Raw genomic sequence first — 26,939 nt, 5'->3', positions numbered from 1 at the left:
TACTTGTCAGAGACAGGCTAGATGGACCTTGGGTCTGAACCAGTGTGGCAGTTCCTACATACCTCAATATGGATACGTTCAACGCCTAGGCACAGTGGGACCCCTTCTCTTCCCCCCACCCAAGCTGGAGTCTCTAAGTGCTACTGTAATATTTATTTATTTTACAGTAGAACTCTGATAGCCACACTAATGGCCCAACCACAAAACCACAGTCTTAAGAAATTGCTTATCTAAAGATCCTAAGATTTCTAATTTTACAGGCCTGTTAGTTAAACAGGCAACACTGCTAACCACCTGATTTCTCCTGAGCTCTTAGGTAATCAGTTAAGACTGTCAGCTTGAAAAAAATGAATTAGGAGCAGCTTCAGGAACCACACTTGACCCTCAGTGTCTTCTCCCCTGCCCTCCATCAACATATGTCCCTGGGCCGCAGATGCAGAGCAACAACTACAGTGTAGCTTTGTAACTGGAAAGAAGGTGGGACACTCAGATTTAATTGTCAAGGAGGGTGAACCAATCTCTGTGTGTATTGGGTCGGGGGGAGCTTCAGGAATCTAATATGGGGGAAAATTAGGGCAGGGACCACTCCCCCCTTCTGGCACTGCACAAGAAACCCTGGCAGGGGCACAGACACCTCCACCCTCAAACCCAACTGAAATATGGAATGCGTGTGTTTTGTTGCATCATGAACAGATCAGTGATTCTCAAGCAATTCCATACTTCGACCCCCGACACCATCCCACGTTCCCATTTAGCAATATGAGAAAGGCCATGTGGTTGCATCCTCCTAACAACTGTTTGCCATTCGCAGATTTAAAGAACCCACAACAGATTATAATGGTTTTCAAGTAGAAAAACCTGTTAAGGATGTTTTCTCACCTGTGCAAAACTGGTTTAGGTGATTCACATGGCCATAGTTAACTTATTTCCAAATGCAAAACTGGTTTGATTCACACAATGAGAAAAAATCCTTAAAGTCAAATTTCATACTTCAAAACCATTTTAATCGGTTGCTTAGGGTGCAGTAAGCAATAAAACATAGGTGTTCCACAATTCAGTCATTTGTCACACATCTAGATGGCTCCTGTCACACACTGAACTCACTGAAGGCTGAGAGGTATGGGATTCTGCCTTCCTTTTGACACTCGTTGCCCTATGTCAGCTTCTCATATGCAGCAGTTTGGGGAAAATTAAAAACTAGCAGAGGGAGCAATTAGATCACCCAATGAGTCTTTTCCATCTCTAGATTCTGTGCAGTAAATCTCAGCCTCTTTCAATGATCTCAGCTAAGGAGAATAGTCTCTTTTGTTAGGCAAATGGCTTCAAGAGGCCAGCCCCCATCTTCTCTGGTAGCATCTCTGGAGTCACCTTATTGACACACAAGGAAATATGAAAAGAAACTAGGACTGTAGAGTTGATATAGTAGTTGAATAATAAGACTTAGAGATATGTAAAGTAACAAATGACACAACCTGCTACTCTGACACTCGTAGTTATAGTACTACATGAACAAGAAGGCATTTGTTAACTTAAATGCAAACACATTTACAATGGATAAAAAATATATATTTCTTGCAATATACAAGACATGCTGCTGCCAGGTATTATTCAGTCAATTAGCTCAGATATCAAAAGGGAAAAAAAGAATCCAACAGTATCTGCTAAACACTGGTGCCAGAATCCTTATGTGTAAAATATGTTTAAAAATCTACAGACAAGAGAAACTCCAGTTACTTGTTTATCCAACCTTTGTTAAAGATGAACTGTAAGCAGTTCAACAAAATAAACTCCAATCCTGCACCAGGGTCCAACTGTACAGAACTCAATAAAAGGATTGAGGCCACAGTAAGCAAATGTATTTTGGCCAAGTTTAACCATCTCTTCCGCCTTCATTCTCCACTAGCCTTCCATTGCCTTTGACACGGTCAGCCCTTCCAACTCCTCCATCCTCAGCTTCTCTCTTCTGGGCTTCCATGAACTGTGCAGGCATCTTCCCTTTCTGCTCCCTTGTAGTTTCTTTCCAAGGCTCTACCTTCTCTTTCTGACAGAGTCCAGCTTGGCTCAATCCGTGGCCCTCTTCTATTCTTCCTCTGTAGTCTCTCCTTGGGAAGTGTCATACACTCCCCTGGTTTCAGCTATGAACACATTTATACTGATGAGTCCCAAATCTATATCCCAACCCCCAGACTCTCTCCCTCTATATAGTTCCACATCTATAACTCACTCTCTCTTTCCTTTGATATTTTGCTGCCACAAAGATGACTACAATCCCCAAGGCCCTCTCCCCAAAACTGAAACCACCACCACACTTGTCTCCCATGTTCATCACTTTGAGGTCACCTTTGATTCTGCCCTCTCTCTCCTCTTTAATATCCACGCCATGTGGGACATTAGGCAGGTTAAAATATTTTTATTTCAATGGGGTTAAGACTTTGCAGATCCCACTTGAGCACAGATAAACATTTTCTTTTTTAAAAAAGTTACATGTTAACAAGCACTGCATCAGATCTAATATGTGATCATAGAACTATGGTCTTTATTATTGCAGGGGCCACACATCCTTAATCAGAAGTGGAGGTAACTATATATTTTTAGGAAAGAGAAGGATGTCCAATGTTCAGCTACCAATTAAAGTGCTACTAACATCTTTGAACTCCCTTAATTTCTATGATTAACAAAATAAGTTCCCATATCCAATTTATAGCCCCGAAAGCAATAAATAAAATGTAGCAAAAAAAAAAAAATCATGTCAGCCATTTTATAAACATGCTTTTGAATTCTATCACTTATACATAAAGGTCAAACTTGTCGAAAAAGAGAATTTTAACCTAGATGTAATTAACATTTTTAAAATCCTGCCTAGGGTTATCTAATAGTACATAAACTCTAGTCAAATCACAAGGTCTGTCAGTATTAAAATATGTACTTTCAAGTAATTTTTGAAAAATCCTAAACACACAAGAGTATCAAATGAGAGCCTCTAGGACTACATTACTATAATTTCTAATTTTTTCAGTGCCTCAATTTAATTGATTATTCTACCTGAACCCTGAGTATATTCTCCAAGGATAAAAACCCCCAGATACTCTTTAGTTCCACCTTTAAACAGTAGCAAAGTTTTGATAAAAGACCTAATTTCATTCCAAATATAATTCATGATCTGAAATCTGAATCCAATCCAGGAAACACAAATGAAAGTCTTTGATACAAGGTAAGTGACTGTATAGGTGACACAAAACAGCACTGCATCACAACACCACTTCACCTGGTCTTATATTGAGAATGGTAACAACCCATTAATAAGTCGTACAGTTAGATATACAAATGGATTTCACAGATGAGGTGGTAACATAGCGAGGCCTTTGAGAAGCATACTCATGAACATTCATAATAGAGTATACTGTTATTAGAAAGCCATTAACTAGGGATAAGTCATACAACACAGCTGAGAGGTGTGATTATCAGACTCACACTAGGTCCCCTTAAGCTATCGTGCTAAAAACAGCAGCATAGACACTACAGCACGGGCGACAGCACAGGCTAGCTCCAGGGTCACAATGTCCACACCGCTATTTTTAGTATGCTAGCTCAAGCTGAGATAGTGCACTGGGAACCACACCTCCAAGCTGCAGTGTAGACATACCCTAAACAGGTTTGGAAAAAAAGCTCCCTTGTGGGTTGTTTCATAATTGTTCATTACAGGTACTCTCGCGCCCTTCTCTGGTACATCTGGTGCTGACCTCTGTTAGAAAGGGGACACCAGGCTAGACAGACCAATGGGTTGCCAGTTTCGGTTAGATGTATTCACAGACATACAGACTGCAGAACAGCTTGACCAAATTTGCATCGTCTGTGGCATGCTGAATGATGGCGTAATGGGAGGAGAACATGTGCATCAATGACCAGGTCACTGCTTTACAAATGTCCAGAATAGGGATCTGCACTAATGCTGCTGAGGATGCTTGAGACCTTGTGCAATGAGCAGTCAAGTTAGCTGGTGGCAAAACACCTGCCTAATTATAACAAGGCCGTATACATGAAAATACATAAAGTGATCCAGGACGAAATTGTTTGGTGAAGAGATTGGGAGACCCTTAATCCTGTCAGATACAGCTAACAACAGTTGGGTGGACCTTTGGAATTATTAAGTTTTCTCTATTTAGAAAGCTAGGGCTTGCCTAATATCCAATGAGTGAAGACATTCATTCCTATTTGTGTGTGGCTTCGGGTAGAAAACAGGTAGGTACATTGCCTGATTGCTATGAAATTAGAAAACCACTTTTGGTAGGAAACTGGGGTGAGGATGTAAATACACCTTATCTTTAAAGAAAACTATATGGAGGCTCTGATGTAAGGGCACAGAGCTTGAAGATCCTTCTGGCCAAAGTGATGGCCACTAGGAAAACCATTTTCTGGGAGGGGTATAATAAGGAGCAAGTTGCCAAAGTTCAGATGTTGGTCCCATAAGTTTTTGAAAAGACCAACTTCAGTTCCCAGCGGGAACAGACTCTATTACTTGAGGGTATAACCTTTCTAGGCCTTTGAGGAATTGGACAGACATGTCATTTGAAAAAATGACCAATTCTTCACCAGAGAATGAAAGCTGATATCGCTGCAAAGCGAACCTTGATAGAGGAAAGGAGTACTTGTGGCACCTTAGAGACTAACAAATTTATTAGAGCGTAAGCCATCCGATGAAGTGAGCTGTAGCTCACGAAAGCTGATACTCTAATAAATTTGTTAGTCTCTAAGGTGCCACAAGTACTCCTTTTCTTTTTACGGATACAGACTAACACGGCTGCTACTCTGAAACTTGATAGAGGAGATTGCTAAGCCTTCTTGTTTCAGTGCAATAGATATTCAAGTATGTTTTGTGTGGATGTACGCATGGGCGAAACTTCGTGTTGGGACACCCATAGAGAAAACCCACCTCCATTCTGAGAAGTAAGTAGCACTAGTGGAGGGCTTTCTACAACTTAGGAGGATCTAATGAACTTGCGCTAAGCAAGTCTGCTCCCTGGCAGTTAGCCATGGAACTTCCAGGCTGCTAGATGAAGGGAGCTCAGGTTCAGGTGAAGCAGCCAACCATGGTCCCAGGAAATCAGCTCTGGGTGCAACCACAGCAAGATTGCAGTCGCCACAGAGATCTAGTAGAGTGGAGAACCAGTTTTTGGTGGGCCCATGCTCAAGCTATCAGAATAATCCGGTCCCTCTTGATCTTTCGCACTGCTCTGTGCATGAGCAGAAAAGGGGGGAAAAGCATAATTAAGATATCCCATCAAAGGTAGTAGGAAGGCATCTGTGATACCTCGACTGTGGCCTCGTAGGGAGTAGAATTGGTGACACTTTTTCTACCTGTTCGCAAATAGGTCTATCCAGGGAGCTCCCCACTGCTGGAAAATGTCTCTTACCACATCTGGATGAAGGGACCACTCGTGGTGACTGGAGAAAGACCTGCTGAGACAATCTGCCAGCTCTTTTTGCATTCCTGGAAGGTAAGAGGCCTCAAGGTTGATTGAGTGAACTATGCAAAACTCCCATAGCTGTATTGCCTTTTGATAAAGGAGGGAAGAGTGAGCTCCTCCTTGTCTGTTGAGATAAAACATGGCTATAGTATTGTCTGTGAGAACGAACAGATTTTTGCCTGAAATGTGGGGCAGGAAGGCCAGACAGGCCAAGCGAACTGCTCTGAGTTCCCTAACGTTGATGTGGAGTGAAAGTTCTGCCAAAGACAAAAGGCCTTGAGTCTGGAGGGGCACCACCCTAGCGCTGATATGTCTGAGACCAGGGTCATTGACGGCTGAGGGCGTATAAAGGGAAAGCCCACACAAACAGTGAGCAGATCCAACCACCAATTGAGGCCAATGAGAACCTGTGGAGCCCAGATGATGGCAGCTTGGCAAGTACATGAGGCTAACCACGTCTGGAGGGGTCTGAAGTGTAGCCTTGTATGTTGTACTGTGTATGTGCACAACGCCACGTGACCCAAAAGCCTCATATAATTTCAGGCTGTTGTAATTGGATGATCTCTGAGGTATGTTATCAGGCATCTGACTGGAATTGTACCTCTGGGAGATAGGCCCTAGCCCTAGTAAAGTCAAACATCACTCCAATTAACTCTATCCTCTGCACTGGAGCAAGAGTAGACTTTTCTGCATTTATCAGAAGGCCTAGGGCCTTGAACATCGACTGGATAGGTCGAATGTTGGACACTACCTGAGCCCTGGACTAGCCCTTGACTAGCCAGTCATTTAGATAAGGGTAGACCTGCACCCCGAACCTCCTCAAGAAAGCTATAACTACTGCCATACATTTTCTGAACACCCGTGGAGCTGCAGACAGACCAAACGGGAGGTCCATGAGTTGGTAGTGTAAGTGGTTCACCATGAATTTGAAGAACCTTCTGTGTCCTTATTATAGTGATATATGAAAACAACATCTCTTAAATCGAGGCCATTGTACCAATCCATGGGATCCAGGGAGGGGATAATAGATGCCAGGGTGACCATGCTGAACTTTATTTTGTTGAGATAGTTATTGAGCTGACACAGCTCTAAAATCGTTCTGAGACCTCCTTTGGCTTTTGGGATTATGAAATAACATGAGTAGAATCCCTTCCCTCTTAAATTCTGCAGAACCTCTTCCATGGCTCCCACCAAAGGAGAGATTGAACCTCCTGGGGAAGAAGTTCTTCATGAGAGGGGTCCCTGAAAAGGGAGGATCAGAAGGAGGGGAAGAAATAAACTGGAGGGTGTATCCCACTTCCATCATGCTCAATATCCATCTGTCCACAGTGATATGGGACCAAATACTGAGGAAATGGGAAAGGCAGTTTGCAAATAAAGGAGACACAGGGTCTGGCATCACAGGAATTGGTATAGCGTCCTCGAGTGTCCCATCAAAATGCCTGCTTATAGAAACCCCTGGATGTCTGTGTAGGGCAGGCATTGATGCTGAGATAGAAGGAAGTGATGGCCTATGCCTAAAACCCCTGCTTCTCTTTCTCTGCAGATCCTGACGGGGAGTTGGGGCAGAGTATCAGATGGGCTGCTGAGGTCCGTAGTGCTTCTTTGAAGGAGCTGGTGTGTACAACCCAATGGACTTAAGGGTTGCCGTGGAGTCTTTTAGACCACGAAGCTTTGCATCAGTCTGTTCTAAAAAAGAGCAAAGGGTCGCTCAGAGGCATAGCTTTGTTGCAGGAGGCGCAGGGCTTAAAGCCTGGTGACCAAGGCATGCTTTGGCACGGGGAATGGAAAAAAACTCTCCTAAAACATAAAGTGACAGAACTTCACTACAATTAACTAAAACTGACTACAACTAACTAACTATGTACAGAAAGAAGATGACAACCACTGAGAGAGCTTGCAAAAGCATGGATAGCAGTTCCAGTGACCATCACAGGTTGTAAGAAGGAACTGAGTGGTTTGTGGGGTCCGCTGGGGGCTTCATACCAGCACTGTTGGCTTGGGGCAGTAGAGGGCTCTCAAGCCACCTGACAGGTAACACTGGTGGGGTGGTGGGAGGGGGAGACGGACAAGGAGTACTTGTGGCACTTTAGAGACTAACAAATTTATTTGGGCATAAGCTTTTGTGGGCTACAACCCACTTCCTTGGATGCATGCAGTGGGAAATTTCCAGCATCTGTGCTCAAGGCATGCACACACCTGGAGTTGAATGCACATGTGTAATCACTCAAAGACGCAAACAAAAGTTCCTAAACTTTCAATTATATCCCAGACCAGTGTAGACAGGGCTTGAGATTACTATAAAATTCCACCTCCGGAGGTTATTTTTATTGATTTTGCTAACAGAAAATACTATAGGGATCTTTTCTTGATGGGGTTCCTGCTACAGACTGCAGAAAACACTGGTCTGCTCTCTGGACACTGTGAATGTTACTCTGAAAGCATAAACTTCCCCAGTAGCAGTTTAATTAATTAAAAATAGCCAGAAATCATTCAGAGGTTTTGTAAGAAGTGTAAGTATTACCTCACTCACAACATCCTTCAACTTTTCTCCCCCATTCAGAACACCAATAATGTCCCAAACAGTCAGCACTGTTGAGCAACATATATTCAGTTTAATACAGTAGGTGTCAGAAATCAGTCTGCCTGTTATCAGTAGGCTATGATACAACACAGTAATTTCTGAACACTGCATCCAGTCAATTCCAAAATTTCACGGAATGTTCTAGGCATCAATGGACAGAACCCTATTGATATTTGGTGAAAAAGGTGAAAGTTAGAAATGGTGGATACACAGAAACCCTTGAATTTGCTGAGCAGAGCTCTCAGCTTTAGCCACCTTAGTAATTGTCTACAGATCAAAGAAATGGTTGATAGCAGCCATTAACATATTTCAGCATAATACCCCTCATTTTAGCTCTACCCATCTTTCCAATACAGTTTAAAAACACTGACAACCTGAAAGAGAATGAGACAAAGGTCATGTTTACGTGAGGAGTAACTATACCAGCAAAACTGGGCTTTTGGCAGTATACTTTATTCCAGCCCCTCTTCCCCCCCCGGAACAAAATAAGCTATAGCAATATCTCAGTTTTGGTATAACTACATTAACATTAGGGGCATCTATCAGCAGTTTTGTGGGTCAGTGATCACATCTCTTCATATCCCTGACCAACACTATGCCATCAGAAGCCTGTAGTGTAAACGGGGGGACGGGGAGAGAGAGAATAAGAATGGTGGGGGTTCAATGGAGGAACACATATCACTCCTAACATGCTGGGAGGGGCAATGGAATCCCTGAAACATAAGGGGATAGGAAAGGCACAAAGGGAGGTTGTGTGGGGGAGACTGAAGAGATGGACACAATGAACCCCTGATGTGTGCAGTGAGTGTGTTTTACAGAAGCAATAAGGTGTGGGACCCCCAAGTCAAAAGTTAGTCAAGAACCAAGCTCTGTATGACAGAGGAGTTCCTTGAGATTTCATTGGTTGATGCTTCGAAGACTTTCTTGAAAAAGAAAGTTGTGATAAACTTAGATACACAATCTGTAAATCAATAAAGACTTTTCCAGACAACCAAGGCTATACAACTCCTTTACATCAATATCCTACTGAAATTAAATGTTTGATGTTAAGTTCTTTGGGCCACAGTCATACCTGATAAACTGCATTAAAGTTACACCAGGAATGAATCTGGATCTTAATGTTTAATAGAGGTTCACATTTGGGACAGAAGTTTACATTTGTCTAACCCCCACCCATCCCAACCTTCCCCCAAAGGTGGGTCATATTTGTTGGGCTTCCTGCATACACAAGATAAATTCCACAGCAGCAGCAAAGTAAAGCCGTTTCTGTGAGCTATTAACGGCAGCAGCAGCATCAGTCCTCTGCTGCTACTACTGTATGAGGAGTGGAGCAGGAAAGAGGAGAGAAACAAACCATCATGGAGAATAAAATCTCAGATTTGTTTTGGATTGCTCACAACTCAGGCTGGAGTTGTAACAGAGGAAAGAAAGTCTTGCCATAGGGGAACACGCTCAACTTGAAACCTAATCAATATTTTTTTTTTTTTTACGTGTCAGAAGTAATTTTAAGTACTCTGACTCCAAGTCCCCAATCAACTATTGGTTTCAGAGTAACAGCCGTGTTAGTCTGTATTCGCAAAGAGAAAAGGAGTACTTGGGGCACCTTAGAGACTAACCGATTTTATGCTCAAATAAATTGGTTAGTCTCTAAGGTGCCACAAGTGCTCCTTTTCTTTTTTCAATCAACTATTGTGATTTTACAAACATTTACTTACTTTTGAAAATCCCTTCCACCCAACATTGTGAGAGACACACAGTCAAACAAACAAACATCTGGCCAAACAGTAAAACACACCAAACAACCAACAACAAAATCCACAAAGTTATTGAATTACTAAGACCTTACCTACATGGGAAAGTTTTTCAGTATGTTTTTCTGCTAGACCTATACCAAAAGAGTGCATCCACACCACTTGGCTTATGTCAAATTAAGCTACTTCCAATGCAAATCATAGCACAGAGCTGTGTGGATACATTTTTGGAACAGTAGAATTCTGGGACTTTGGGTCATATTAACAAACTCCCATGACAGCTGATAATTCATCTGGTTTTAGTGATTCAGTGACATTTTCAAACTGCTGTCAGGCAGCATGGTTAGTACCACAACCTGAGAGTAATTAATATGAACAGGGTGCCACAGATGCATTCGCAGTCACGCGGATGGATGGCTTTGTTTGAGTTGGGAGACAGCCATCAGCACAGCTGCCATGATGCCGTGCAGATACTGCTAGAGGAGGAGGTCGTCAAACAGTTACTTCTGCCTGAAGCAGCTTCACTCAGTGAAGTTCAGCCAGCACCGACTGATGGAACAGGTGCTACAGAAATGGGCTGACCAGCAGTACTGACAACTTCTGAATATAAAAGGCTGCTTTCCTCAAGACCAACGCAAAGCTCACCCTAGAGCTGCAGTGGCAGAACACCCACATGAGTGTTCCCTTCAGCATGGAGAAGCATGTGGAACCATGTGGAAGCTCACCATCCCCAACTGCTAACAGTCAGTACTTGACCAGTTTAATGGTGGTAGATCAGCTGTCAGGGCTGTTGTCACAGAGGTTTGTGCTGCTATTAAGAGGGTGCTGCTGCGTTGGGTTATAAAGCTGGGCAACACACAGGAGGTTATGGATGGATTTGCATGTTGGGGGTTTCTGAATTATATAAAGGGCCACTGATGGGACCCATGTCTATTATTTGCCCCCGCTGCACCAGGCCTCAGAATTTATCAACCACAGTGCTGTTCCATAGTGCTACGAGGTCTGGCTGATCACTGTGGTAGGTTCACCAACATTAATGCGGGGGTGATCTGGAAAGCTTGATGACACCAGGATCTTTAAAAACTCACTCATTTTATGCAATGAAAAAATGGAACTTTTGCTCCCAAGACCACTGTGGATTTGAATGGTGTTGCAACTCCTCCTATCATTCTGGAAGTCTCAGCTTACTTTCTGTTTCCCTGGCTTATGAAGCCCTTTACTGGGCACTTGGATAGGAGAAAGAAGTGGTTTAACTATATCCTGAATAGCTGCAGAACAGTGGATTGTGCACATTTGGATGACTAAAGGGAAGGGGGAGGAGGTTCATAACAAGGCCAGATGATTCTGAGAAGCACCTGCCTCATGTTATAGCTGCTTGCTGTTGTGCAGAACATCTGTGGGAGCAAGGGAGAGTGTCTCACACCAAAGTCTGAGAGGCAGAGGTGAAGAGACTTGCTGAACTTTATAAACAGCCAAAAAGGATGCATCTGCAAAATGACCTAACTCGTCAGGGAAACACTGTGCTCGTACTTTGATGTCAGGATGCAGTAGAGGAAAAGGAATGTAATGTAACCAAGGAAATAAATAAAGTGAATACACTTTGTTGGAGTGAGAGAACCTGGATTTGTGCAGGAAATGGCCTAACTTCATTATCATGCACATTGTGTAAAGAGTTGTCACTTTGGATGGGCTATCACCAGCAGGAGAGTGAATTTGTGTGGGGGGGTGGAGGGTGAGAAAACCTGGATTTGTGCTGGAAATGGCCTAACCTGAAGATTACTTTAGATAAGCTATTACCAGCAGGACAGTGGGGTGGGAGGAGGTATTGTTTCATATTCTCTGTGTATATATAAAGTCTGCTGCAGTTTCCACGGTATGCATCTGATGAAGTGAGCTGTAGCTCACGAAAGCTCATGCTCAAATAAATTGGTTAGTCTCTAAGGTGCCACAAGTACTCCTTTTCTTTTTGCGAATACAGACTAACACGGCTGTTACTCTGAAACCTGTTTTTATGGAACTGTATCTCAACAAAATCTTTCAGCAAAATTGTAATTAATAAAAAAAATATTTGATTTAACAACATAGCACAAAGTTAAAGCTAATGGAAATGAGGCACTCAGGCCCAAAATGCTGATGCACACATCATTGTGCAGATGAGGTAACAAAAATATGTAGGTGAATGTGTAGCTGATCTCCTTGTTTTGGGGGTGTTTGCTTTTTGGGGTACACATGGAATGGAACGGAACTGTGGGAAGGGCCTCTCTTGTGTACTTGGTGGAGTAAAAGGGTGTCCTAATCTCCTATGTTTTTGACAGGTTGCAGGACATGGTTATGTTGGTGTCCTGAGCATGGGGAAAGAGCAACACCATTCTCCAGAAAGTTGGTCTGTTTCTGTATCACATCCAGTATCTTTTCCCGAAGGTCCCTTTCTCTGTCAATGTATTCCCTTGACTGCTCGCTGACGTTCTCTCTCATTCCGATACTAGAGCATGAAATATTCTCTCCATTTTTCTGTCTTTATGCCCTTCTGCTCGGATGCTGTCATGAGGTCAGCAAACATATCCTCCATCATCCTCTCTCCCTTCTCGTCTGCCAAGCCTTCGGCCACTGATAATGCCCCTCTCCGGCCACTGATAATGCCCCTCTCCATTAGGGTTCTGATATGTACAGTGTCTAGCACCTGATGAGTGCCTCACATTCACACACTACAATACCATGCAAGTATTTATTGTCCTATTACTAGTTTCATGTCAATGGTGATAAAATGTGGCTTTTCTTCCCTCCTCAATTTTAGCATACTCTTCTTCTACTTTTACCAGTCTGGGGTGCTTTTGGGGATGGCAAGATGTTTTCCACCTTATTTCTCCCTTACACAGGACCAGTACTGGCGGGAGGGCGTCCCAAAGGGCTGGTTATTAACTCTATGTGCACATCTCCAGGCTGTCCTTACATTGGAGGATGTTATCCTAAGGTCGGGGTAGTCAACAGGCAGCCCGCAGGCCAAATCCGGACCACCAGACACTTTTGAACGGACCCCCAAAATCTTATTTACTTATTATCATTCTTGTTTTCTACGGAGTTGATGTGTGTTATTTTCTATGGAGTCTGAATCTTGACTATACCTTGACCAAGAAATTTGGACCCTGACAAAAAATAATTGACTACCCCTGCCCTAAGGCATGTTCTCAAGAGGAGGGTCCTGTTCAAAAAAGCAATGGGCAAACCTGAAAGATATGCAGCACTTCTATTAACAAGGATGGTGCCCACATCTGGAACAGGGGTAGAAGAAAAACACCATCTATAGGGGATGCCCAAGTAAGCTTCATTGCCTTGCAACGTGTATTCAACACAGAGCAAGATCTCTCTCTTTAATTCTATTTTATAATGCTTGCCGATCAGTACAAAGTACACTGTAAAATTGTTTTTCAGTCAAGGCTATGAACCCTTTTTTCTGGAAAGGGGTTAACAGCGCTGAGGGGCTGACTGAAAATAACCATGATCTTCTGTAACTTGTGTATCCACAAATGCCTTATCTCTGCACATTATGTAGCCTCATTTGGACAATTCACATCATATTCTAATGCGTGTTTGATAATGTAAAGGTGACTAGCAGCTCAGGGCACTGATCAAACTGTAACCCAAAGTACTCTGTTTTTTTTAATTGTTTTTTCTCTTTCTGTATCTGCTGCCACTGTTCCTATCATGAAATGTGTATGGTTTTTTAACTGCTGCAGTGCCACTACCTTGAGCAGGGAGGGGGGCCCAAAGTTGACTGGGAGGGAGAAGCAGCACGTTTGGTCCATGGTTGTGGGATTTGGTATTTCAGTGAAATAAACTCTTCCACTTCTGAGGCTGTTGCTATTTTGAACACACGGGAGGTGGGGGGGGAGGGGAGGGAAGATGGGACAATAAAAGCTAAGTAGGCAGAAAGGCATATCTGTCCATTCATATATAGCTCACATCTGCCCAGCGTTGCAGTGCCCAGCTAGTACCCAGAACAAAGTTGTTTAAATTTCCGTATTCAGCTAGTACCAGGACAGTTTACAGTGGACTCGCAACTTAGGCGGGGGTTAGGTTCTAAAGTCAGCGCATAAGGCTAAAATCAAGAATAGTCAAAATTACCCTTGAAAATCCCTCAAATCGCCCATAAAGTATACTGTACATGGTTTTGTGTATGCAACCCTGTACAGTAATGTATAAATTTATAATGTACAGTATATAATAAAGAGTACATATGCAAAATATAATTTTACAGTACTGTATTTTTAATTATAGGGGGTAATTACAGAGGGTCGTCAGGGCTTGATGTCGATCCAGGAGACAGAGGTGATGGACAGCTTGGGTGACAGAGAGCGAGTCATAGACAAAGTGGTTGGCTCTGGTTCAGCTCAAGAAGTTGATTGCATAGGCTCATCTGCTGCTGGTTGTTTTTCCTTGAAAAACATGGTGATCGGCAACTGTCGCTGTTGTCTGTTGAGATGCTCAAACATTTCTTGATACCGTCTCAAATTGCCCATAATACTACGTGTGATTTTGAGGCTTCATTCCATAGAGGGATCGTATTCAGAAATTAAATCATTCTTCATTGGCAGATGCAGCTTCACCAGTAGTCTGCACGTTTTTGTGGTTGAAGCGGTTCCTAAAACTGTTAAGCCAACCTTGGCTGGCTTTGAATTCTTCCTCCTCAGAAGGCTGTCCCTCTTCGGCGGGAGGTTTGAACAGCATGAGGAGGCTAAGAGCCTTTTCTCGCAACGTGTTGCCATCGATAGGCAGACTTTATGGTTCATGTCTTCCAGCCATAAGTTTAATGCCTTTTCAGTCTTCACCAGTCTTATCACGCACCTGGCTCGTCACCTTAGCAGTTATTGGAGCACTTGATGTCAAGGCTTGACGAATTTCTCTCTCTCAAATTTTGATGGCACGGATGCTAGATTTGTTGCAGCCATATTTACACGCGACATACCGTCTCTCAGTAAGTCCAACACAGCCAGTTTTTCCTCCAGCGTTGGAATAGATCATTGTTTCTTCAGTTGAGTACTGATGAAGTAGTTAGTTTGCGTTTAGGGGCCGTGTTGTATGAAAAAAACGTATCTTTAAATACTAGAATCACACTCAGCGCGGCAAGATGCTTACACTATGAGAGATACGCAGGAACTGAGACCGACTGAGGGAACAGCAGATTCACGTCTCCCATCTCACGCTCACTCCGGGGCATACGCTCATTGAGTGGAATGGTGGACAGAATCGCCCGCACTATTTACAGGTATCTTGTTATTTTTCTTGCCGAGCGCATATAGTTGAATTCGTGTAAGTTAAATGCGCATATGATGTGACTCACCAGTATTGCAATACAACACATAATACTAACTAATTGAGATCCCCTCTGCAATACTATCAGGCGGGCTCCCTGCCTGGGTCTCGGGGCCTATCTCCAATGCAGTCTCTACTTGGGGTCAATCTCTAGCTCAGGGTTAGGAATGCCAAAGAGATCTTGGTTGTCTGAAGGAACCTCTTCCTTGCTGGGTTCTGAAGTTGGCTGGGTGCCCTATAAACTGCCACAATTTAGCAGAATTCGACAGTGGCCTACTTGCAAAAATCCAATCCAGTTCCTCATTCTATCCACATGTACTGGGAACATTAACGGAGATTTGTTTTTGTGTCTGCTGAAAAATGAGTTCTTCTACGAAACAGAAATTGATACGTGAAAGATTCTGACTGGGCAAACATTGCGGCACTTCTGAAGTGTAATAAAAATAGTCTAGAACATATGAAAGTACATATAGAGTTGGAAAGAGCTTGAAATTCGTTTAATGAAAGGGAAAATAATTGATCCTTCAGAAATGTATCTTACTGAAGACTAAAAAAAGTACTGGTGAAATGTTTTGATGCACCTGATTTCAATCGGTCATTTGCAGAAACAAAGCTTACTTTCCATTGTTCTTCTGGCTCAGAGAATTTATACAAGCCAAACAGTGGAAACTTCTTGAAAGAAGTGGATCAAGTAATGGAACAACATGTAGGATGAGTTCAAAGGGGTATGACCCAGACTCACTGTTTAGGGAAAAGACATTTAGAATGAATTGATTGAATAAGTCAGCAAGAAATTGCACCATAAAATAGTGTAAAGTGAAGGATTCAAAATATTACTCTATCATTTTAGACTGCAACCCCAAGGTTATCCATCAGGAACCAATGTATGTAATCATTAGAACAGTTGCAGTTGACAGAAAGCCAGAAATTAAAGAACCATTCCTAGGTCATGCATGAAACAATTGGTCTCAGTTTCTCAAACACAATTTTAGAAAAGCTTGACAACTGCAGAGATCATTCCTATGATAATGGGGCAAACAGGCAAGGCATTCAAGCTTGACTGCTACACACAAAAGAATACCGAAGCTGTTTATGTTCCTTGTGGGTCGCATACATTGCATTTGGTTATTGTAGATGCTAAAAAATCACACGATGGTGCTAGTTTCCTGGGATACCTTCAGAAACTCTACAATTAATTTTCCGCTACCACGCAGCATTGGGCTGTTTTGTGCCATCAAGTTAATGTGAAGTTGAAATCTTGAAGTGAAACAAAATGGGAAAGCAGAGTTAAAAACGCAGTAAGATTACAAGCTGCTGAAGTCACAAGGAGGCTCTGTTGGAGGTAAGAGAAACGTACTGAGGTCATGGCAAAAACAGAGCCTTGGCTGAGCAAATTGGATCATACCATTTACCGATATGCTCAATTGTGTGGAAAGACATTTTGATTAACATCAATCATATCAGCAAGCTTCTACAATCCTCTTCTGTGCAAACTGATCTGGCTACAAATTTGCCAGAAAGCACTTCTGATGTATTATAGGGAAAATGGATTTGCTGGTGCTCAAATAAAAGCCAAGAAGATCTGTGAGCAAATGAATACACCTGCACATCTCAAAGAGAAACATCTTACAAGTGCAAAACCTCCCCACTTTACCTATGAAACACCTGACAAACTATATGAAGACATACTTAATCAGTGAGAGGCCAATTTTTTATTTTTTTTTAAACAGAGCAGTGGCTTCAGCCATCACATCAGTTGAAAACATATTTCAAACTATGAGAAGTGTGAAAGACGAGTTTGGATTTTTTTGGGATTTGAAACAGACAACTGAAAAGCCCAAGGAATTGTTAAGCAAATGATGCAATAACTTACAAAACAATTCGAGCTCATAAATTAGATTGCAGATTCTTTTTCAAGAAATGGTAACATGCAGTTTGCTTCCAAAGAAAATGACACTTTTTGAAGTTCTCTCCTTTATACATGAAAGCCAAATTAAAGAGATATATCCTAAGCTTTGGATCACACTGAGAGTTGATGTAAGATTCGCAGCCATGGCAGCATCTTCTGAGAATAGTTTTTCAAAGTTAGAGCTGATAAAAACATTCTTGTGATCATCAACGGCTCAGGATTGTCTGTCTGGATTGGCAATCATAAACATGAATAATGATTTAGGAAGAGACCAGACACACCATGACATAACTAATGACTTTGCCTCAAAAAAGTGTAGGAGAAAAAGCTTTCAATGAAAGCAAGGTGCCGTTTTTTGTATTTTAGTATTACCCCCAAAATACCATTCATCTTATTTAATATGGACTTTTAACAAGTGTATTAGTATGTGTTGTGTTGGTGTTTGTTTGTTTGTAGAAATAACGCAATTTGTATTTTAGTGAGGAGCAAGGGGGAGCCCCAAAATATTCCTTTTTAGGGCCCTCACTGGGCTAGCAACAGCTCTGAGGACATAGTTGCTATATGGACTTGTGGTATGTGAACTTGTCATGAGCTGGAATCACTAAGGGGAACATTTAAATAAGGAGGCATTATCCAGTCCAGATGACCTTGGAGCAGTGGAGGGCACACAGTTAACAGACAAGCAGGTCTAGGTGTGAAGCAATATAATGTGTGATATAAATAGGAGCACTGCCTGAAACAGTATAGTACACTCAAAATACATACACACAATCCTTATGCTGCTGTAACTCATTTCATAACAGTTATATCACTTCCAAAGCAAATTAAAATAGGATAATATGCCAGATAAATTGAAAAAATAACTTGTGTCCACACAAGAGAGTTTGTCAGAAAAACTAAAGTTATACCAAAAAACAAAACAAAGCTTTCCTGTGTAAAAAAAAGCTTAAGTCAATCTCATACTTACTATCTATAATAACAATAGGTACAAAAATTCAGACAAATATGAAACCATCTTCTCCTCGGGTCATAATTATTTTTATAGGCATGGTGACAGACAGGTCTTAAGGAAAGCAAAAGCTACATATGAAAATAATTTGAATGAGTACCTTGCTCTTATTCTTCTGGTAACCTGCATGATGTTTGCAATTTGTAATGACTCAGAAAGCATATATAATTTAAGAAAAATATTAAACCTACTTGTAACTACTTCCTATTGTATGCATTATTCAAAATCAGTGAGCCTGTTCAAAGCAATAAAAACAATGATGGGTAACTCAGAAGGAGTAACATGTTTGAAAAGTTTCAGTTCTCTGTAAGGACAGTCACTGACAAACTATGTCTCAGTCCCATAAACAATTATCCACACAAGTAGAGCCATCAAAGTCACTGGGATTACTTCTGTGAGGAAGGGTCGCATGGATGAGCCCTATATTCTCAGAATCCCACAAGGAAGGTGGAATTTGGCTGGTCCATGACACTTTTATGAAGCCAATTTTTAGATAACAGTTTACTGGTTTTTGAGTACTGATTTGTTAAAGGACTTTTAAATGTTCTCCTTCCAGGCAGTTTTTTCATAGGAACATAGGAATTGCCACCTTGGATCAGACCCAAGGCCCATCTAGTCCAATAACCTGTCTCTCATAGTGGTCAGTGCCAGATGCATTAGAGCAGTGTTTCCCAAACTTGGGAAGCCGCTTGTTCAGGGAAAGCCCCTGGCGGGCCGGGCCGATTTGTTTACCTGCCACGTCCGCAGGTTCGGCCGATCGCGGCTCCCACTGGCCGCAGTTCACTGTGTCCGGCCAATGGGGGCTGCGGGAAGTGGTGCGGGCCGAGGGACGTACTGGCCGCTGCTTCCCGCAGCCCCCATTGGCCGGGCACAGCGAACCGCGGCCAGTGGGAGCCGCGTTCGGCCGAACCTGAGGACGTGGCAGGTAAACAAACTGGCCCGGCCCGCCAGGGGCTTTCCCTGAACAAACAGCGTCCCAAGTTTGGGAAATACTGCATTAGAGGTAGGTGTAAGAACCCTCTAGTAGGAGTAGCTGTGGGATAATCTCTCCCCCACTGCCCCCCACACATACCCCGCCCCTCACATACTGGTGAGTTAGGCAATGTCTACAGCTCAGGTAGGCATACCCGTATTAGCTGTATTCTAGCTAGCACAGTTAAAATAGTAACAAACATGTGGCGACACTGGACAGGTTACCAACATGAGTACGTACGTACCCAGGGTTCCAGGTGGTCTTCTACAGTCCACACTACTGCCAGTGCCACCCTGTCTTCACTGATATCTTTAGCCACGCTATCTAAATTAAGTGCAGTAATGTCTACCTGAGCTGCAACCACAGCTTCAATTGCACATCTACTGCAGCGTAAACATAGCCTTTGAAATTGGCTTATGCCCTGAAGCACAATATTCTTTACGAACATTCTGTTGTCATTAATTAAGACAATTCTCAATATTCTTGAATTCATACAAATATCCAAAATGTTTTACAACCTGATGTGAAGAACTTAACAATGACTTCCTATAGTAACAGGTTCTGCAGTCTAATCACATGTGCAAAAGTATTTCCTTGTATCAGTTTTGAAATTTCCACCTTTTTATTTCATTGAATGTCCACTTGTTATTCTATCATGAGAAAGGAATTCCAAATCTACTTTTCCTGTACCAATCATTATTTTAAATTTTATCTGGTCTCCTTTCTACAGTAAACAATCCCCAACTTTTCAATCTCTCTTCATAGGAGTGTGTGGCCTTGCTCAGATAACGTAATTTACCCTGCACTTCTGTTCCCCCCGCATTTCTGTAAAATGGCAATAGTAGCTCTTCCCTGCCTCACAATGGGGTAGTGAGGAAATACTCACTATTGCTTGTGAGGTGCTGAAAGGCTACGAAGCGAAACAGAACGTTGAGAATCATTAAGAAAGGGATAGATAATAAGACAGAAAATATCATATGGTCTCTATATAAATCCATGGTACGCCCAAATCTTGAACACTGCGTGCAGATGTGGTCGCCCCATCTCAAAAAAGATATACTGGAATTGGAAAAAGTTCAGAAAGGGACAACAAAAATTATTAGAGGTATTGAGCATCTGCCATATGAGGAGAGATTAATAAGACCGGGACTTTTCAGCTTGGAAAAGAGACGACTAAGGGGGGATATGAGAGGTCTATAAAATAATGACTGGTGTGGAGAAAGTAAATAAGGAAGTGTTATTTACTCCTTCTCACAACACAAGAACTAAAGGTCACCAAACAAAATTACTAGGCAGCAGGTTTAAACACACAAAAGGAAGTATTTTTTCACACAGTGCACAGTCAACCTGTGGAATTCCTTGCAAGAGGATGTTGTGAAGGCCAAAACTATAACAGGGTTCAGAAAAAAACACATAAATTCATGGAGGATAGGTCCATCAATGGTTACTAGCTAAGATGGGCGGGGATGGTGTCCCTAGCCTCCATTTGCCAGAAGCTGAGAATGGGAGACAGGGGATGGATCACTTTATTACCACCTGTTCTGTACATTCCCCTCAGGGACACCTGGCTTTGGCCACTGTCGGAAGACAGGATACTGGATCTTTGGTCTTGACCCAGTATGGCTCTTGACCCAGTATGGCTGCTCTTATGTACGGCAATTAGAGCCATGTAAACACCCTCTGTATGGCGTGCCCACCCATTAAAGTAGGCATTAGTAACAGATATGAAGCGTGCACAGTGGCTATTGTGATAGCAAGAGGTATGCATGAATTGATGTCTCTCAGTGCAGAGGAGACATTCACTTTCATGAAGGTTTCATTAATGATGAAGTTTCCCACCTGGCAGCTTAAGTTGTCAGCTATGAATGGATAGTCCTACAAACACTGACCATTTAACAGTACTGGTTAAAGAATCAGTGTTATGGAGATAGATCTCAAAGTTAAGTTTTGTTCAAACACAATGTCTAATTTGGTGGAAAATTGATATTTTGTTTAAATGTAGTAAACTCAGTTTTGAATTTAAACATTTGATTTGTAATAGACACACCATCAAAACAACAGTCAGGAATTTGCTTTCTGATTGTAGCGTTCATCACTAGTCCACCAAAGCTACCATAATAAACGTGATTAATAACACCACAAAGTCTGTGGCAGAGCCAGGAACTGACCCCAAACATCCTGAGAACCAGTCCAGTTCTTCCTTGCCCAGTCCCCAACAGGGTGAGTTTATGTACATATGTACACAAGCACACACACCCCAGCCCAAAATACATCGATCACTCCTCCCCTTCCCCCCAGCAGTGGCCTCTTGCGCAATCCTTCTCTCCCTCACTCCCAAACAATGATCTCTCCTATCCTCTGCCCCATATAGTGATCACTCTTCTCTTCCCCTACCCCACACTGTGATCACTCCTCCCCTTATCTCCCCCCCAAACTACAGTCACTCCTCCCCTTACCTGTCCCCATACTATGGTCATTCCTCCCCTTATTCCCTACAAACTATGGTCACTCCTCCTCCCCCTCCCCGCCAGCAGTAGTCTCCCCTCCCACACAGTGTGACCATTCCTCCCCTCTCCCCCCGCAGTGGTCTCTCCCGCCCCCCCCACCATACTGATCACTCCTCTCCTTACCCACCCCTCATGCTAGGTCATTCCTTCCCCCACTCCATACAGTGACCACCCCTCCCTTTCTCCCCGCCCCCCCCCCAGCGGTGGTCACGCCTCCCCTTGTCGTCATCCCCCGCCCCCAGCAGTGATAACTTCTCCCCCCTCCCCCAACAGAAGTCTCCCCACCTCACTTTCCCCTCCCCCCAACCAACGTTCAATCCCCTCCCCCAAGCCCTGCCCGCCCCTTACCGAGGCGCTGCTCCGCGGGGCGCGGCGGGTGTCTGAGCGCCCCGAGTGCGGGCGCCCGCAGCAGCAGCAGGAGCGCAGGGACCAGCGCACAGAGCCGGAGCCTCATGGTCCGAGCGTGGCTCCCGCTCACATCGGTCCGGGAAGCCTCCTCTGCACCCGCTGACAGGCTCCGCCGCAAGGCGCCTCCCTCCGCTCTCCGCCGGCTGCTACAGTGCGCCCGACCCGCCGCCCCCAGCGCCCACACCCGGAAACCCAGCGGCTCGCGGAGCATTGTGGGGGCGGCGGCGCCGCCGCCATCTTGTCCCCGGGTCGGGCCGCCGGGCGAGCCCGGCGTGGGCGGGGAGTGGGTCGCAGCCCCCGCCAGGGCCAGGGCCGGGCCGCGCGCGGGGGAATCTGACGCCGACGTGAAGGGGACACCCCGCCAGCCAGCGAGCGAGGCCGCTGCCGGCCCCAGCCCGGAGAGAGCGGCTGACTCAAGGGGGATCCGGTCCCCCCTCCTGTGGGAGGAGCCTCACCCCCGAGTGCCTCGGCGTGCGCGCCGGAGCCGGGGCGCTGGCCCCCGACGCCCCCCTTTCGGGGGGAAGCTCCGACCGGGCACAAAATGAGCTGCCGGCGTGACGGCGGGCGGCTCGGTTTCAGGGACCCCAACAGTGTGGTTGTGCTCCCGAGTGCCTCGGCGCCGTGCCCTCTGCGGGGCCTGGATCGCGGTGCGTGTTACTGGGCATATAGTGCCTAGCCCGAGGGGGCCCTGACTGAGGCCTGTGGGCGCTGCCCAATATAAATAAATAACCATATATAATGTGTGAAGTCTCTTCCCAAGTTATAGTACAGTATTGTGGCTAAAACACGTTGGTGTCATCTGCACTGCAAGCCTCAACCAGGATTTGGGGACATAGGACCTGCTCTACTAGATGGGAACAACAGTCCAGCTAGTCTGGTACCACCTCTCCAGCAGTGATGAGTAGGGTGGGATGTGGGGTAAAAAATGAAAGCCAAGGGACAGGAGGGCAACATGACAGCGTGCTGCCTTCCAGGAGCCAAGACATGATGTCATGCTAACATGGGATAGGCTTCTGAAGTCAATGAGGAAGGATCCATTGGTGATAGTTAAGGATATGATTCTGTCATGGATTCCGTGTCGTTCTGGGACCTCCCTCCCACTCTGCCTTGAAGCCGTGCGGACTCGACTCCAGCCAGTGGCCTGGAGTTCTGGCCCACTGGCAGCTGGGGCGGCACTCGGGTCACCCTGTGAGGGAGGGTCGGGTGCTGGGGCTGGCTGGGGCATGGGATTGGGCAAGCAGCGCTGGGGCTAGTTCACCTTGGGGAGGGAGACAGCGGCCTGGAAGTGGCCAGCTCAGCCCAGCACTGGGGGCCAGCCCGGAGCCTCAGGCAGAAGGGGCGGGGCCAGCAGGCTAGCCTCCCTGAAGGGGGGCTTCCCACCCAGTGCCCATTAAGTCTCTCTGTGTGTGTCTCCTATCACCTTCGTAATTAATCTCTGAGTAGAATCATAGGACATTGATTTGGTCTAAGTTTGGACAATAAAACTGAATAAAAGAGACTGTGGGCTCTCCTTAGCAAGCTGGGGAGAAGCCCTGCCTTGCTAAAAGGGTGCAAATAGAAGAGAGGGAAGAATTATTTAGGGCAGTGGTGGGCAACCTGTGGCTTGCACGCGGCCCGTTAGGATAATCCACTGGCAGGCCACGAGACTGTTTACATTGACTATCCGCAGGCGTGGCCGCCTGCAGCTCCCAGTGGCCGCAGTTTGCTGTTCCCAGCCAATCGGAGCTGCGGGGGGCCGTGCCTGCAGACAGTCATTGTAAATAAACTGTCTCGTGGCCCACCAGCAGATTACCCTGACAGGCTGCAGGTTGCCCACCACTGATTTACGGCATGTGTACACTACAAAATTATATCGACCTAAGTTACCTTAACGTACAGCCACCACAGTAATTAAATTAGTTCTGCGTGTCCACATTACATTCCTTGTGCTGGCGTCCTCACCAGGAGCACTTGCACCAAGTGAACTGCCAGTGTAGGGCATTGTGGGAAGGCTTCCAAAAGCCAGCAACAGTCAATGTAAGTAATGCCGTGTCTACACTGACACTGCGTTGACCTAAGCACTACACCTTTCTTGGAGGTGGAGTTATTAAATTGGCGTAGCAGGCATGTTACATCGTCGGGAGCAACATTTTAGTGTAATCACTTACAGAGTTAGGTCATAAGCTCCCTTGCATCAACCTATCTCTGTAGTGTAGACCAGGGCATGAGTACCTGAGTAGTACATGATGAGTGTATAAATTGGAGTAGTAGAATGAAACTAAGGGAAAATATAGGATGAATAGTAGGAAAAACAACACAATTAAATTAGTTGTTTTCCTACGTAAAAAACCTCAAGGCTGCATAATAATCTTCAAGGGAAAGTGGTAGAACTCCCATTGTATATGACTTCTGAAACTAGACTGGACAAAGCATTAGGAAGTGTCCTGTAAGGAACAATCCCGCACTCCCAGGAAGATGGACTGAATGAGCTCATTGGCATAGGTGCTGGAACTAGCAGTGCTGGGGCCCCTGGGTTGAAGTGGTTTCCATTATTTACAGGGTATACAATTTGGTTCAATGGCTCTCAGCACCCCCACTATAAAAATTGTTCCAGGACCCCTGCTCACTGGTCTTTCCCATTTTAACTTCTGTGATATTCTACAAAGTATTCTACCCCTATATTGATTTAGGAATTTCTCAAAACAAAATCATTCATATAGGGAAGGCTTCACGTTTGCACAACATAAGGGAAAATTGGACACAGTACTGAAAACAATTTTAGAGAATTAAAATATATGATGAGATTAGCAGGTCAGTATATTCACATCTGTCATAAATATAAAGGGAAGGGTAAACACCTTTAAAATCCCTCCTGACCAGAGGAAATACCCTTTCACTGGTAAAGGGTTAAGATGCTAAGATAACCTCGCTGGCACCTGACCAAAATGACCAATGAGGAGACAAGATACTTTCAAAGCTGGAGAGAAAGAAAGGTTCTTTCTGTCTGTGTGATGCTTTTCCCGGGAACAGAAAAGGAATGGATTCTTAGAACTTAGTAATCTAGCTAGATATGCATTAGATTCTGTTTTGTTTAAATAGCTGATAAAATAAGCTGTGATGAATGGAATGGATATTCCTGTTTTTATGTCTTTTTGTAACTTAAGGTTTTGCCTAGAGGGATTCTCTATGTTTTGAATCTGATTACCCTGTAAGGTATTTACCATCCTGACTTTACAGAGGTGATTCTTTTGTTTTTTCTTCAATTAAAATTCTTCTTTTAAGAACCTGATTGCTTCTTCATTGTTCTTAAGATCCAAGGGTTTGGGTCTATTTTCACCTATGCAAATTGGTGAGGATTTTTATTAAGCCTTCCCCAGGGAAGGGGGTGTAGGGTTTAGGGAGGCTTTTGGGGGGAAAGACATTTCCAAGCAGGCTCTTTCCCTGTTATATATTTGTTAGATGCTTGGTGGTGGCAGCAATAAAGTCCAAGGGCAAAAGGTAAAATAGTTTGTACCTTGGGGAAGTTTTAACATAAGCTGGTAAAAATAAGCTTAGGGAGTTTTCATGCAGGTCCCCACATCTGTACCCTAGAGTTCAGATTGGGGAAGGAACCTTGACAACATCTCTTGATTGTATTAGACAAGGTCAATCCTTCTCTTTATTGATCTGGACTTGGCCTACTATGGATTAATGAGATCTAGAGTCTCTGTAAACTAGCAATCCCTAATTGCTAAAGGATACACAAGGAAGTTTTCCAGAATGTGTCTGTTTCTTTCCTGCTTCCTCTTCTGCTCTCCTTATTACTGAAAGTAAAGACTCTAAAGCTAATGGAGTTACAAAGATATAGTAAAACCTGGAAACTTGAGTTACCTTCTTGTTAACTAATACTTCCCTCGATCCTGTTTTCCTGAACTTTATAAGTGGTCCAACATTTTACAATGTTAATTTTGCACTATTTTGGGCAATTACTGTAGTATTGTTTCTATAAGGATATATATACTCCTTTCCCCTCAGTTTCCTCCTCTCTGACCAGCAAGACAGAAATTTGGTCATAATCCATTAAATCTACTTATTCCTTATTTTCTAACCCCAGAGGACTTCCATGATCTTCGAGGACCAAGTTGATGCATTGCAACTGGCTTACCTAGCCTACCAAGGCAAGCCTGAAACACCAGTACTACTATAATACATGCAGGAGCACAGAGAAGTGGGCTGATGTGACAGGGCTACTAAAAATAACAGCCTGAAATTGTGACTTGAAGAAAATATAGTGATGCTTCTGGGAAGTTTGACTGAAACTATAGCCATATGCTCTACAGCGTCTTCAAAGCTCTTCTGAATTAATCTGCCTGGAGAGTAAGTACATTACTGTGAAGTTGTTGTCCCCTTAGGATCTTTTCAAGGGACAAAGTAATTCTTAATGTCCATACTTGTTGTCCTAAGGAGGTCCCTATTTTCCACATCAACCAGAAGACAATGCTGCCATCGTTCTGTCTGTTCCTTTCCTGCTCCAAAGAAAGATGACTGCACCTTTGTTTAGAAGGCCATAAATATATACAGTAATTAGCAAGGACCAACGCCTCTCTCTGTCCGATAGACTTTTGTGCTGCTGGGAATTTATTAAAAAAGCCTGACTTCCCAAAGCTGTTAGAGCCGATCAAGGATTAAAGACATATACCATTTAGGGGTTAAAGGCAGGTCTAGTCCAGGAGTGCTGGAGCAATTTTTATAGCGGGGGTGCTGCTGATGGAAACCATGTATTTGGTAAAAAGAAAAGAAGTACTTGTGGCACCTTAGAGACTAACCAATTTATTTGAGCATGAGCTTTCGTGAGCTACAGCTCACTTCATCGGATGCAGCCGATTAAGTGAGCTGTAGCTCACGAAAGCTCATGCTCAAATAAATTGGTTAGTCTCTAAGGTGCCACAAGTACTCCTTTTCTTTTTGCAAAGACAGACTAACACGGCTGTTACTCTGAAACCTGTCATATATTTGGTGTTTGTTATTACTACTTCAAATCAGGGGGTACAGCAACACCCCCACC

At 43.9% G+C, this 26,939-nt stretch overlaps 1 protein-coding gene across 1 annotated transcript in view; it reads right to left on the bottom strand.

Moving 5' to 3' along the window:
• ADAM17 (ADAM metallopeptidase domain 17) overlaps positions 1–22,364 on the bottom strand; it is a 63,594-nt gene extending 41,230 nt beyond the window's left edge. The window contains exon 1 of the mRNA XM_077812543.1: positions 21,857–22,364. Within this exon, the coding sequence (XP_077668669.1) occupies positions 21,857–22,127 (271 nt within the window). The 5' untranslated portion in view covers positions 22,128–22,364. The remainder of the gene's footprint in view (positions 1–21,856) is intronic.
• Positions 22,365–26,939: the final 4,575 nt, after the last annotated feature.

Source organism: Eretmochelys imbricata, chromosome 3 (genome assembly GCF_965152235.1).
Source record: "Eretmochelys imbricata isolate rEreImb1 chromosome 3, rEreImb1.hap1, whole genome shotgun sequence".
Classification (NCBI taxonomy): Eukaryota; Metazoa; Chordata; order Testudines; family Cheloniidae; genus Eretmochelys; species Eretmochelys imbricata.
Note: the sequence above shows the minus strand (reverse complement) of the source record. Positions and strands in the feature narration are given on the sequence as shown.